The following is a 15,815-nucleotide window of genomic DNA, read 5'->3' as shown; positions in this document are numbered from 1 at the left end:
CAGGGGCGCGTTAGGCCGATCGTGTATCTTGTATATCAAGGCGCGATAATCGGATCCAATTCCCTCCGGTTGCGCGGTATCCATGTGATCGCGGCGTTGGAGCGCCCGCCCCGCCGCGTTCGTCCGGCCCCCGGGTGCCCCTTCCCCGGCGATAAGCACACCGCGGCGTGCACTCACGCCCTCTGCGCGTTCCCCTCGTCCGCCTGCAGACACTGCTTGTCGAGGACCAGTTCGGATAAAGCTTTTTAGTTGCCTTCCTGCCTCAACCGCAGCGAGTGCAGTGTTTTTGCTTCATCTGTAGCACAGTGTCTGCGTGTTTGCTCGCCGATTTCGCCTGCAGATCCGCGTCCGACAAAATGCACCGAGCCGACTGGTGAGTGTCCGAGAAACCAAAGTGCGTCCCGATCGCAATATCGCACCGTCCGTAACCGCCGAATCGATCGCGCCGATCTCAGATTCCAATCTCAGATACCTATCGGAAATAATTATTACTTTAAATCTTATCTGCATGTGTGGAAGCAGGTGTCAATAATTTATCATTCACTCGGCATCTGATCGATAAAGTGCAAAATACTTTCGAGTACATCCTGTGTGCATAAAAAAGCAAGGGTTATCATTTTTTATTGCTCTTCGCAGACTTTTGGCACTTGTCCAGTTTTACACGACGAGTTTATTAGTTTGTTGTGGGTACTTGTGTACTTCTTCTGCGGAAAACACTCGCACTTGTTCACTGAATGTGTGCAGGCTGCGATAAGTTGTCGCGCGCAGCTGATTGTGTTAGAAAACTTATCTTCATTTATAACATGGTACAAGTGGGGCACTGATTGATAAAGTAATTCGATCTTGATTTGATCAAGTATGCAACCAACTCTTATGTAACAAAAATATTTTCCTTAAAAATAAAAAATTAAATCTGGAGAAAAACTTGCACCTCTCGCGCAGAGAATCCTAAACTTAATATATATTTTTTTTTAAAAAGAGCTTTTGCTTTTCTCTCTTTTATTTATTTTTATGTTTCCATCCAAATATATTCTAACAAAAACAACCCTTTGTGTTGCAGAGAGCTCAACTCAACTCCGCACCGCACTGCCGGCCCTTCCCTCGTCTAATCCGACAACAGGCGAGCCTCAGCAGCACCTCTCCGAAGTACAGTGACAATAATAACAACAACTCTCGACACGTTATGCGACTCTGAGTGGTGCAAACTCGCGCCGAAAGTGCCTGTGCGAACCGAGTTGTTTATTCGAACCGAAAACCGTGAGCATGGATATGTCCACCGTCGACCCGCAGGGTCCGCAAGCCCACGTGCCGCACCGCTGGTACGAAGCCCCTCGCATGTCTTCGGGCATGGAGGGCGCCGGCAACATTATGCCCCCCGAGGAGATGGACGTGTTTTTCCCTTCGTTGGACTCTGGCTCGAATAGGGCCCGTTCCTACTACCAGGCGGCCGCCGCCCAAATGCACTCGCCCTACGGCTCAGCAGCATCCCACGGTGAGTCTGAAAAAATTTCATTTTATTTTTGAAGGAGTAGAAAAAGTTTTGGAAATTGATCAGGAGAATTTAGAATGCGATCGTTTTGTGCTAAGTCGCGGTTTCCCGGATGAGAGATGGGTATCGACCGGTTGAAAAATCTGTTGGGAAATGATCATTGAGTTTGTTAGAATGAGAGCGGATGACGTTGCCCGGTTGGCGGGAAAGTTGAAATCGTGGCATTTGCGGAAAATATGCTTTCCTGTTGGAAAAGAGATGCTTTTTGTTATAACGAAAAAATGAAACAACTGCGGTCATGATGGAATTTTGAAAATTGCAGGAAAGTGGAAAAAAAATTGTCAAAATTTGTGAGGAAGTTAAGAGAAAAGGACTGGAATTAAAATTAAATTGTTTAGAACAAATTCATTTGCTACATAGAAACAAATTTTTAATCTAAAAGTAAATTAAAATTTATTAAAATCCTTTTATTTTCATTCTCATTAAAATAAATATATTCGTTTTAAAGGCAGTGTTAAATATGGAATTTTTAAGTTGGAAAGATGTGGGCGGCCGTTAAATTTATTGCCGAGCAAACCGTGTTGTCAAAATCAATAACGCGTTTAAGCCTCCGCAGAGCGCGAGATTATGAGCCGCACTTATGACCGCAAGCATGCTCACCTTATCGCAGACCTGGACAGTTGGTGAGCACCGTAAAATAATCGAAGGCGAACGAGAGAGTTCCTTTCAATTCTTCCAAAATTCGTGCTGCATTGATTTCCTTTCCCCCAGTGAAATTATTACCACTGATATAGATTTAAATGAAAAATCAAATTTTTATATTGTTAAATAAACTTTTGGGAATAATTAGCCCTTTCTGATGAAGTGTTGCTTAGAATTGGAGCCTTCTTTTGAGCGGTGATTCTTTGAGAAACTCAATCCTTGGGCGGTTATTATAGTACCAGAGCTTCTAGAGCAGCAGCACAAATAAAATCCACCCTTGCTTGTACTCGGGATCGAGAGATGCACTTGATGGGCCACGAGCTCAAAATCACACTTAACGCAAAACAGCATCTCTAGGGTTTCTCGCCGCGCCGATATAATAAACCGAGAGCACTTGTGGAAATATAAATATTTACCCAACTCTTGAAGCCGCTCGGTATAGAGTTAAAATTATGACGGTGGGGAAATACGGTCGTTTTATATTCATTTATTTTTTTCAATATCGTCAAAAGTTTGCTGATTTGCGTCAGATTTTCATTAATTTGAGCCTGCGAATAATTTATTTTCATCAGGAAATGATTTACAATGGTTTTTCGCAAATAAAATCCTCGTGTTCGGCGAATTCATAAATTATTCGCCTCTCCGCTCATCATATGTATGTGGAATTCTAATTAAATTATTAATGTGCGTTTTGCGAACGTGGGCCGCGGCTGATCACATGTTGAAAATATGAATGACGGCTCATTTGAATATACCGCGCGCACAACGACCGATGGAACTGCAGATTCATACCACTGTCAATAAAAATATGAAAAGTTTTTTTATTCCATGTACGAGAATTTTTTGTTCCTTGTGCGGCAACTTTTATGAATTTACAATGCTAAATTTGCTTCAAAGCTGCAATTAAACGACGAGCAGAGCATAAAACAAAGTGCGGCCGTTTTAATTGCTGAACAGTGTAATTATTAATTTGCAATATTATCTCTCCGTGGTTTACAACAATTGTGAAAATCTGCAGAGTGATGATGAAACGGACTCGCTGGTAACACTTTTATAAACAAGCAAAGTACACCAGAGAATCGTTTAATTACTTTAGTGACTCGGAGCGAGTGCATTTAATTATTGAAATTATAATATAAAGCTTTGCTCGGCGCAGGAAATAAAATTGCTGCATAAGAGGCCTTGGGAGAAATGCATGGATAATTTTTTCGCATTCGAGTGCGTTGCTCATATACAATACAAAGTGCAATGTGCTGCTATTATTTCCTTTGGTTATAAAAGTTATAAAAATAAAATTTATAGGTCACTTTAGCTGAAGTTGCATGGAAATTTTATTTCGAAATAGGGGTAATAAATAAATTAATTTTGCGGTTTGCTTTTTACTCTGGAGATAAAAGAATTTACCAGAGCAGGCTAGATAAAGTCTGCCTGATATAAATTCGGTTGTGCGTGCGCCCTATCTATCTCCCGTCGTCTATATAATATGCCCGGCACTGTATGAATATAAACGCCAACTGTTGTTTCAAATAGCATTGTACAAAAAACGGAAAAATTGTTTTACAATCCGGTGGCACTCTGTTGATACAGCATCGACTTTGTGTGGATTAAAATTTATTGCTCACACGATTTGTGTTATTAAACTTTCAAACTACAGGAAATCGACACAGATGTTGCAAGCGGATTTGTTTTGATGTAGAAATTATTAAGTTTATTTAGCTGCAAAGTGTTTTTATTGATTGTGTCAAAAGGCAATTATTGACTAAAAAGATAAAAAAATGTATCAATTTAGTTTAAAGTTAAAGAATATACACAAATTAGCATAGAATTTAATTTTTAAATAATTTTAAAAAATTTATTTTGTATCATTATTTTTTATTATATTTCTGTTTTAATTTTTATAATTTAGTTTATTTGATTATAGATTGAAATTGAGATTCAAATATTTATCTTTTGACATTAAAAATTGTAACAAAGCTATTTTTATGCTCAAGCAAAGTCATAAACATCGTTAAATCTTGCCAAAGTGATCTGCATTGTTTTTTGGTGGCGTGCCTGGTTAATTTTTTTTAATTCAACTTAATTTTATAACAATAATACATTGGTAATGAATATAATGAATATATATGAATTAGTGTATATTTATTTTAGCAGAGAATGTTGCATTCACAAACATATTATGACCCAATCTAAATGATAACAATGAAATAGATTTCAGTTTTTGTATGAAGCCTGGGCTCATGTTGAAATGCATATTATGGTGTATGATTTGTCTGCTGCTGTATAGGTCTGACCTGCATAAATCACAAGCTAATCGTGCGTGCATATTACGTTTAAATCTCTCCAAAATCACATCTCTCGTCTAGCAGTACGTACATGACTCCGATTCAACCCTTGGGGGCCACACATTATTATACATTTATAATTCAAATGCGGCGGCGGCGGCGGCGGCCGACCGCAAAGTGATCCATCAGCGGCACATTATTATCATTTTGTGGTTTCGGGCATTTTCCGAGCCATCAGCTGACGAATGTGCACGAATTTTCAACTCGCGGCGAATGTAACCCTTTCCTGGCCGCGTTTCGGTTTTTGTTCTGCTCTGGCGGCCGCGGGAGGAAATAATAAAAAACTTAAAATGATTTAATTTGAAAAACAATGGAACAATAAAATCACCATTTGCCCGCCGAATGCGCGGTCGAGGCTCGCTCGCATTTCAATATACACATTCGTGCTCGGACGGGAACGAAAAAAAGGAAACAGGCGCGTATATTACCCAATCAAAGTTTTATTGCTCAACTTTATATATTTGCTGGTGCGGCCATTTGAATTACAAAGAGAACCTTTTCGAAACGAAAATAAATAAAATTACAACGGTCAGTGCTCTGAAAAAATTTGACTTAAAATAAAATTTATGTGACAAATCAATTATTTCACAAGCTTGTTTTTGAGAACTTTTTCAAAGTCTCACGATATTATATTTATGAGACCGTCAACCAAATCGTCCGTCATCTCTTGGTCCGTAAATAATTGACAATCATAAATCTGACATTACAATGCAACACACGCTTTTTACATGCGCATCGATTGCCTCCATTTCCATATGTTATTGATCTCATTTCGTGTTTCGCAACAATAAAAAGAGAGAAAAAGTAACACAGCCGAGGGTAAAAAGCTCTTTGTCCGCCGCGGCGAATACAAATTTCCGCGTCCGATTTTTCTCTCCCGCCGCTTTTATTTTGTTCCGAATGATTTAAAGCGAGCCGGCGAAGGATTTTTCGCGGTTGGCTGCGCCGCGGCACATCCTCGGCCGCCATGGTGTTTAAAATAAATTACGCAGACACCTAGAGCTGCTTTTCCGCGAGACGAGAGCGCCGAGCAGTGCTTGGCTGCGCAGCTTTGTATTCCGTAGCACGGCGGGGCCGCCACCGCGCGCGCCAGAGTATTCTTCCACGCCTGGCGTGAATATTGATCAATATCATGTTGTGCTCTCTCTCTCCAGCAGCCAGACTGCTCTCTGTAATATGACTTCCATTTTATCTGATTCTGCGCCCTTGTCCCTCACCCTTAATGCTTCTCTGGAACACCCCTTTACTGCACATGCCTACCTTAGGGTGCAGCCACGGCTGAAAATCGTGGCCGCTTTTTGCCAAAACCTCCCAACTCGTGATTTTGCAGCTTCAAATTGAATTGCTGCAAATTTTCAAGATTCTCCAAAACTCTTCTTCCAATAACAGATAGAATATAATTATTTTAATTTTCTTCGCAATGACTAAGAAAGAATATCATTTGAATGTGATGCGATAGTTACAGTGACGACTTCTTAAAATTTATATATATTTTATTTGGTCATTCGTGTTTGCTAACATTTTTTTTTTCTTAAACAGAATAATAAAAATGCAATTAAAACATATTTTAAAATATCTTTATAAATCCTCATAATAAAAAATAATTAAATATTAAAAATAGAAATGGCTTGTCTGATAAAATGATTTTTATTTTTATTGAGTAATTTTTTTTATTTTATTCAAGTTATTCTTGAGAATTCCCCGCTTGTAAAGGTGTACGTAATGTATGCTGTCCCGCCGCACACGTGAAATACTCTCCCGCCGTATATACTAACGCATTTGGACGTGCGTGCATGAATTAAAACGGAAATACTCGCGTGATCAAGGAACATTTTTTAGAGCAAAGGCTTTGACTCACTCGCTCACCTCTCGAAATAAAATAATAACATTGCTTGCAGCTCTGCGCGGCCCCCCTTATAATATTATGCATTATAGGACCGAATAGGTGCTTTGCCCCTTTGCACTTTCATTTGAATTTCACCCACGCTCACATTCATGAGTTTGGAAAATGCTGGTGATTCGTTTGACCCCAATAATTACATTTTTTTTCTTCAAATATCTGCGTTTAATTATCAGATATTGGTTATTATTGATAACCAGTTCCAGTTCGAATAACTTTTTGATATTATAAGGGTATGGAGGACATGACTTTTTAATATCAGTTTCAACCTGCTCGAGTGGCTTTGCGCGTCTCTTGGCGGAGCCAAACAAGAGTGACAATAATCAGCAACACAAACACTTATTTCTGATAATGAGAGCTGCAAAAAAAAAACCAAGTCTGCCTGCGATAAGCGCCTCATGAGAAATTATTAAATAAGTGAGAGTGAGACAAATTGTTGAGTGTTCTCGAGGCGATAAGCAAATTAACGCGGGGCAAAGAGCGATATCAATGCAGTGGAACATGTCAACTTAAAAACTTTCAAGATAATTCTCTTGTTTCGAGCTCACCGGCTTTTAGCACGGTCGTAAAATTATATATCCCGTTTTGCTGTCGAAAAAGCAAACAAAGCATGCAGAAAAACGTCTTCCGCAATTAAATTATGTAGCAGTGTGCCGTGTCGAAATTTAATTAAGCAAATTTTTTGGCACAATATATATCAGCCAGAGCAATCTGCTGATCGAAATCGTCGCCGTGAAAACGCTCTCTGCCGGGGAAAATAATTATTTAATGAATTCATAGCTTAATTAACAGGACATGATGGCAGGATGTTTCTGAATGGAGCGAAAGAGCAGCTTGTTGGAAACTTTTATTTATACAAAAAGACATACACAGAGTGTTCCTATTGCGACGTCGATGCTGTCTCGAAGATGTTTTCTAGATTATACACCACCATCAGCGCCTGCTCCTTGATTTTTTCTTCTCTTTTTTTTCGACACAAATAATATGCACGAGCACGAAGTCCCATATAGAAAGAAGATAAAAGCACAACCAAATCAACCTGCCATTCCTTTTCTCAGCATCAATATTTTTTTTCGCAGATCTAGTAGTTTGAAAAGTTAAATAATTAATTATTTATTTTAAATTTATTAATTTGTTCATTTTTGAAGGAGAACTGAAAATTTATTTTTAATATATCAAAATTCATTCACGCGCAATCGAGCAATATTTGCTGATCGGAAACACGCGGCTTGGCTCGTTAGATTCAATTTGATCGTGATATCACGTAGTGATAAAGCAAATGATTCAACATATGGCCAGGAAATAATATCGTGTGGAATACTGTGCTGGCGAAGAAGCGCCTGGCCGTGGAGAAGAGCAGAAAACTAATATGGGAAGAAGCGGCCACATTTGAGCAGAGCTTGCTTGCTTGCTCGCTTACTCGAGAGAGATACAATCTCGCACGATGCAGATTATTATAATATCATATCTCGCCGGTTTTAACTGATTTTGGCACTGGCTGCAGCTCGCCATATTCTAGCAGCAGGCGCTCTGCATTTATACTCTGAGCAAAGTACCCAACTGCTGAAGTTTGCTGAGCCTCTCGGCGAAAATTGAGAGCTGCTGGGCGAAATCTCCGATCTAACTTTCCCAGCCCGCACCAGATGTAACCAAATGGATTAAGTTATTTTAAATTTGACCCAAATTTTCTATATATCTGAATGGATTGAAAATAATCTTGATATTAATTTATTAAATTGATTTTTATCAAATAATTTCAAAAGCAATATTTGCTCCTCTTTTTTTAAACAAAATCTGCAAGTCTCATCCGAAACAAAAGTGAGCGTGATAAACCAATTTTTTGTACCAACTGGCTGAGAGGCTAACGAGCAGCCAGCCAGAGATTATCAGCTAGGAATCTTTCATTCCGAGCTCGGCCATGCTTTTGCTTAGCTTTCGTCGGTGTGTGTGTTTTGAAAAGAAGCTTTGCCGTCGTCGTCTCTCTTGCTCGTAATGAAGAGACGACGATGATGAATTTATGCAGTGCACCTGCGCCGCAAAAGTGAAGTGGAAAAGACGACGCGGAGAGCGAGCGTGCCTTCGTATTGGTTTATTATGCGTTACCATGACGACGAGAAACGGTCCATCAAGCCAGATCCTCACCAGATTGGATGGTGTGATAAGGGAACGCGGCGCGAGAGAGGAGTTAAAACCGGCGGTGCGAATGCATGCGGATAAATGTGTTTGTTTCGTATGAAACTTGGGGGATGCTGCCGGGTATTGTGCATTTCACAGAGAGGGACGCGCTGGGGCTGGTCCGCACATCATTTCAATTAGTTGTCGCTGCTTGCACCCGAATACCAGTTTGGAATTAGTAATCAGACCAGTTTTTGCTCCGGGTTTGAGCTGGAAAATAGTGATTTTGAATTTTAGATGAGAATACAAACGGATCAATGCTGCATGCAAAAGTGCATTTTTATTTAAACAGGTTTTCTGAGAAAACCCATGAACAGAAGTAAATAAAAAATGGAATATATTATAATTTATTTAAAAAAAAAAAAATAATAATTAAATAATTTATTAACAAAAGAGTTAAAAATAAGAAAAATGTTTTCTTTTTCTTTAGTAATTGTTATTTAATTTTCATATTAATATCAAACCTGATACTAATTCAAGCAATTCTGTAAATATTAATTAATTTAAATCTCGCATTCAGAAATTTGTGCATTTATTTTTGCTGTAGTTCCCCTTGAAATGTGCTTTGGGAAGTTATGCAACGTGCTAAGCACTCCGGTCATCCCGGCTGCTGGACACACTTTTCCGGGTTTGACAAATATTTCCATCTCATTTCGAATAAACAAAATCCGTTTTCCTCTTTTCCGGAATTAAATATTTATTATTTACATGATATTAAATCCGAGTGAGTGCATCGGAGGCGCCATATTGGAAATCAACTCTGTGCCTCGACTCGCCGCTCGATGCTGACAAAAACACGCGGAGCTGCTGGCTCGTTGCTCCTTACAAATGTAAATTACCTCTAGTTGTCTGCCTGCTGCCAGGCTGCTCTCTGTGTATATGCACGAACAAAAAACCTGCAAAGGGAATGCAAACTGTACTCCATGTTGGTCGCGCGGCACACCAATTGGACAATGCACAACAGATCCACCTTTCAGCAGCCAATCCACGCCGAACGCATGCATTTTTCAGCAGCACGAACCCTCTCGTCTTTTGAAAATGCACAAAAAAAAATACTCACTCGACTCACAGTGGCAGAAGCCGGCGGCTGCTTTAAACGCGCAGGGGTCCCTTTCTCTAGTGCCACTTCACCCTTAGGGTTGTTGTGTGCTGCATGTTTAATGCACAGACACGCCGCTCTCTCGCGCGTGCACCTCTGCTTTTCCGGCAAATTTCACTGCTCTCGCAGCAAACGCTGAATCCCAAATATCTGCTCCTAAAATTGTAGAGAACATGCTACAAAATAGTTTACATTTTATTTAAAAAGCAAAATTACAAACTATTAATTTTAAAATTAATTTTATCCATAAATTTTAATTATTTGTTTTTATATTTTTACCTATTAAAAATAAATTTGAATATTAAGTTTATTTTAAAAAATTTGGTTTGCTTCTATTCAAATAAAACAATATTAATAAGTATAAACCGAAATTGAATGAGAAAATTATTTCCCGCTCAAAATATTTATATAAATTGCAGCAGATTCAATTTAATTATATAACTTTTGTAAAATTAATTTTAATGTGCCAATTGTTGTTATTTTTTCCGGTTAAACTAATTTTGAAAGGACTTTTATTTCAATTTAATAATATTGATCAAGAGGGCAATATTCAATGAAACACGTACTATTCGTGCAGGTTATTGAGGCTCTTCTAATTTTATTATTCATGGTTCCAAATGTGATGTAGTCATCAGCTTTGCCACAAAGAGCCATCAAGTGTTAGAAAAATCACCGATTTGGCCGCGACGTGCCCTAATGATGATTGTGCCGGCCGCAAAGAGTTGATTACCGAGCCATATGCATCTGCGCATGCTGGGGTGAAAGCTTCGGTCGAGGGGGTGCACATGAGGCCGCCGCGAGCCAATATTTAGCCGCCGCTAATGTGCAATATTCGCACAAAGGGTTGCTCGTTGGTTGATTGCATTCACTCGCGAGAGCGCGATAAGCGGGTCGGTCGCCGCTGCTCTCTTTGCGCCGCCGGATTAATCATAATCGATATCAAACAAACTGCTGCCGGCTGAGAGCATCAAGCAGGAAATTATATCGCAGCATTGTTCGCCCGAGTAGTGCAGCAAGCGAGTGGAAAATAATTCAATCCGAGCACATTCGATGTGATTAAATTTGGCAACGTACCCATGCCGCCGATTATGCATCGGTATAAAATAACAATAACTCAGTACGGTGCGAAATGTGAGCTTGAATTGCTACTTTTACTTTCTAGACACCCGCCGTTCGGAATTAATTAAAGGATTAAGCAATTGGCTAATTATACGTGCCCGTTGGAATTCTAAATTTATTAATATAATGCATCTAATCGATTTCTATATTTTATAGAAGTGCGATTGAAATTTTTTTTTTTTAGCCAAATAATAATAATTGATTTTTTTCAGTTCAAATTTTATTTAAAAACTTCTTGGAAATCATAAATTGTGATTAATTGAAAAAGTTGAATTTGATTTCATAAATCTCAAGATCTGCACTTAACAAGCTTATAATGGTTCAAGTAACGACCGTTTACGACTGGTATATCTGAGATCTGCGTTAGAATGGGTGTCGATAAAATATCCTTCGATTCACACCAGCAGCGTTTTGCATTTTTACACACTCTCATTTGAGCTCCGTAATCACGCGGAATAATAAACTGCATCCTCTCCTATTTTTTTCCGCATTCGGAAAAATTATACCACGCACAACCAACCTGGAGCGTTCAATCGTTAGAATTATTATATTGCCGCAGAGAGAGAGCAGCGTATTATTTTTGATTGCACTCGTATCTGCTGCTCCTCCCTGCTAATGTTAATGCGCTCGCTCCAAGGATTTTATTGAGCCGGCGCTCGGCTGCGATTGGCTCTCGACGGACGCACGCAACTCATTTCAGCGTAAAAAAGCAGCACAGACTTCTTCTCTTTCATATTATATATTTTCATACTCGTTGCCTGCACTTCTGAGAAAATCTCGTTTGCGCCAAGGAAAGAGGAGTCTTGCCGGATTAAAAATTAATTGCGAACATGAAGCGACTGTGTGTTCGTATTAAGTGGTTTCGTGTTTGTGCGTCTTTCTTGTATCTGAAATTTTTCTCTCACACTCACAAATACAAAACGCATGAGACAAAACAATTTTGCGGTTGTAAACTTTTGCAGCGACGCCTCTCAAATTAATCAGCGAAATTAAGTGCTCGGACAAAAGACGTGTTCGTGCTCTCGAAAAATCGGCATGAAATTTCGTACATTTTCCACGCTCGCTTCTCTCTTTTCATGTTGGAGCGGCTGGGGTGTGCAGTGTCAATTGGATTTTACGCCCTCCGTCACGTTTTTTTAATGATTGGCATCTGTATTGAGGATCGCGCGATCCACTCTCGGATATTTAGCTGACAAAGCGGAGCTGCAAGTGTATATTATTTTTGTGCTTAAAGAGAAAGAGAGAGAAGCCTCTTCTCGTTCGTCGAGTGCAAAAATCATTCCACTCGGCGGCCCCGGCTGCTGCAGAATTCCTATATGAAAGCAAGAGGCTCGGGGTTTATGCTAACTCTGCAAATGCTATTCTCTTCCTACAAGGCTTTTGATTCGCCGAGCCGCTCAAAATCCGCTCTTGAAAAAAAGGTCAGGCGTCAAGAGAAGAAGCCCAGCAGCAACCCTCCTCCTCTGGAAAAACTTCAAAAAGTTCAGCAAGATTGACGCCTGTCAAAAATTTTAATTTGTTATTTATTTTTTGAAGAGAACAAAAATAATTATTTATATATATTTAGTTGAAAAGTTTCTTATTTGATTCAAATAAATTTTTATGCTATAATTATTTAATTCCAAAATGTTCAAACTATTCTTCTATTCTATACTATTGATTAAATACTTTGTTTTTTTAATTTTTTTGTATTTTTATGCACCAAAATGAATCTATAATTTAAATTATTTATATATTTCACATAATATTTTCCTTGTTTTCATTTTTGGAAATTTTTCTATGCGCATTATTTCCAAGCCGGATTTTCACATAACGTGCAAAATTTATGCGCTGTGTAATTTGACCTCTGGAGCAGGGAGACGTGCGGGCAAATATGGGATGCGAGAGAGACGCGCATCTCTCATCAGCCTGTTATTTACTCTCACCATGAAATCTCTTACTTTTCGTATAATAATAATACCCGGCCGGCCGGCATAATAATAATATTACACCGGCGCGCAGTCAACATCAACAATTTGATTTTATTCAGCTGCGGCCGTGGAAATAATACCAGAGAGGAAAACTTCGCGTGCTCGATACCAATTTTTCGAAAATCGCTGGAAAAGTTATTTATAAAAAAGACACGACAGAGAGAGCAGAGCAATAAATCTCACAGGTTGGTGCAATTTATCGGGAACATATTTTAATATATATCCGCCTGCCAGTGGCTTTGGAGGAAAATTCGCCGCCGCTCTAATAACGGTGGCTTGAGGAAGGACAACAGCAGCCGGCCCGAAACAGCATAGTTCACCACTGGGGTATATAATTTGAGGCAAAAGCGGCAGACAGCCAGCCTGCGCTCGGGCATTATTTCGTAATGTATGCACGTGTATTATAAAAATGCCAAACTGAAAATATTATATAGCACGACGCGGCGCACAACATAAACGATCGTGGAGAAATGATATTGTGTGTGTGTAAATTTTTTATACTGCCCAAAGGTGTGTTCAGTCAAGCAAAACTTTATAAAAGTAGCAAACCGGTCCATTTTCTGCACAGACACACTCTCGGTCAGCATCCTTCCATAGCTCCTCTCTTTCCGCTCGCTGTAGGTCTCTGCGGCCAGAGAAGAGAGACAAGTGACGGCAGACTTTTTGTCCCGTTCCGTGTGCATCACCCTTCAGAAGCGGCATTTTTGCTTTAAGTGACGTCTAAATGTTTTAAAATGCAAATTTTATGTAGCCGAGTTAATTTGATTTTCTATAACTTTATTTTTATTTTATGATATTTGAACAATATTATAAATTATAAATATAATTTTTTAAATATAATTATATAAACACTTGTTCTTTTTCCCTTACAATAAAATTTTTCATTTCTCTGCTTTCTTGCCAATAGAAGATTAATAAATTAAGTTTCAACAGGTTCATAGACCATGATTGTAATATCACTAATTGCAAAGTGAATCCAGATGTTTCTGTAGGTTTCCCTGTCATATTTGAATTAAAAACGATTGTAATCAATTATTCGGGTTTTATCAAGACTGTTTCATGTTTGCCTATAAAGTAATAAAAAAATGCCTTTTTTAATTTTAATTTCGTGGTCTTATATTACATGAGCGTTTCTTGACTCATTACAACATCATGCAAAAGTCAAACAAAATCCCAAGTTTTTTATGCATTCCATCTTTTTCCTATAATGCTGTACGACCCCAACACACTCTTATACGTCAAGTTGTATAAAATGTTTCATTCCGCCTTGATAGGCGCAATAAGTAATTCTAATTGCAAGCGCTCGCGGCAGAATCGCTTGTATTTTAGACTTTTATCATCCGGCGCTGCAGCATCTGTGGCGAGATTCCCGCGCCGTCCGCCACATTATGAACAGACAAGATGTTTATTTTATTGCCCGTGCGCTTTAATAAATACACATTCACACACAGGCAGGCAGGCCAATCTAATCTCGGCGATAAATCTGCATTTGCATAATTTTATTTCCTGCCTGCCGATGATGATATTCAATCCGGCGAGAGCAGCAACAGCAGAGCTCCTTACCAATTCAGATTACGTGTGTATATGTGGCCTTTAACAGCAGAGAGACGATTTTAATCGCGGCCGTCTTAAATTTCACACCTTTCGACGAGAAAAAGCAAATTGCGATTTTCTCGGCGATCGGACTCTCTCGTGGTAATCGAGGGTGGTGCAAACGCAAATGATAGAGGCACGCGCTCTCTTCTTTTATATATATATGTATAGAGGAGTGTAAGCGGGGTCATAGTTTGCGTGACTACGAAGAAAAACTATACTCGGCAGCAGCCCGAGGCCCGCGCGCGCGATGAGGAAAAGAGAAAAACGCATCCAGCGCATGCAGAGCTGCTCCGAATGAATAAAACTCGCGGTTAATAACAAGGCGCCAGCAGCAGGCAAATCGATTCACTGAAAGTGAATTTATTTGTAAAAAGAACGACCGGGACTGTCTTGTCGGAATTTAAATTAACACGTCCTGGCTGTTTCGATCTCACTCTCGCTCTGCTCTCATGTGTGTGTATAAAAGAAGTCATAATGTCATTAAATTGTTTTTACTCGAAAAAGGCATTACCAGTTGTGATGCGGAGAGAGTGATGAAGTAGTTGAGCCATTGTTGCTCGCGCTGTTAAGTAATGCTCGAATTGCGCCGCAAGTATTTGTAATAAAATGCACGGCCGAAAAGGACAAAAAATAGTGCCTGGCTCTGCTTATGGGAGTGTTGAACAATGAGGCGGCTCTCAGGTGTATATAAATGTGTGCGGTGACAAGAATTCACCCTGACAGGATATCAGAGGAGGCAATGTCATCTTTTTCTGCTCTACTGTGCTTTTTTAATGATCACAAGAACCAAGGGTCCGCTCCGTTGTAACCGAAAAAGGTTTTAACAGCATTCCTTTGTGTGTTTTGTTTCTAATCCTGCGCACAAAGAAACGCTCGAATCATCGCTCTAATACGAAAAGTGGCTTCAGTCTTCAGTTTCAAAAAATCACTCCGATGGAGCCCAATCGGTTCTTAGTTGATGCACAGAGCAGTATGGTTTGCTTTCACTATAAGGCCATTATATGGAAATTATTTTTACAACCCGAGACCTTATTCTTCTTCTTCTCTGCTCGGATCATACCGACTTTTATTCTTTTTTATTTCCTCCGCGACGGCCAAGCAGCAATAAATATATAACATTGTGACGTCACTTTTACAACAGCTGTTATTTTTTTATTGTGTCTACACTGATTGCATAATAAATAGGCGCTGCACGGCCGCGGCTCTTCGATATTAAAAGTTTGCATCTGCACTGGAAATGTGTCTTGGTGTACGTGTAGACGATTTTAATGGGGCTCTCGCACACTGGAAAGGTGCTGCTGACTCGCCTCTTCCCGCCGAGGAAAGAGCCGCAGTCGATAATTAAAACGGAGGGGAATTCCTTTCGCAGTAAAACAACCCCTCCTTAGTTAGCCTCTCGTTTAAAATATCATACGTGGGCTTT

The 15,815-nt window shown here is 39.4% G+C and overlaps 1 protein-coding gene across 3 annotated transcripts in view; it reads left to right on the top strand.

The window, feature by feature from the left end:
• Nucleotides 1-238: 238 nt before the first annotated feature.
• The window catches only part of LOC132202199 (GATA-binding factor C-like), a 57,949-nt gene continuing 42,372 nt past the window's right edge, over nucleotides 239-15,815 (top strand). For all 3 annotated transcript variants that reach the window (XM_059628967.1, XM_059628966.1, XM_059628965.1), the window contains exons 1-2: nucleotides 239-373; nucleotides 1,061-1,492. In XM_059628967.1, the coding sequence (XP_059484950.1) occupies nucleotides 1,264-1,492 (229 nt within the window). In that variant the 5' untranslated portion in view covers nucleotides 239-373; nucleotides 1,061-1,263. The remainder of the gene's footprint in view (nucleotides 374-1,060; nucleotides 1,493-15,815) is intronic.

This window comes from Neocloeon triangulifer, unplaced genomic scaffold, assembly GCF_031216515.1.
Source record: "Neocloeon triangulifer isolate White Clay Creek 2 clone unplaced genomic scaffold, ASM3121651v1 ptg000015l, whole genome shotgun sequence".
Lineage (NCBI taxonomy): Eukaryota > Metazoa > Arthropoda > Insecta > Ephemeroptera > Baetidae > Neocloeon > Neocloeon triangulifer.
This window is presented reverse-complemented; position numbering and strand designations above follow the sequence as displayed.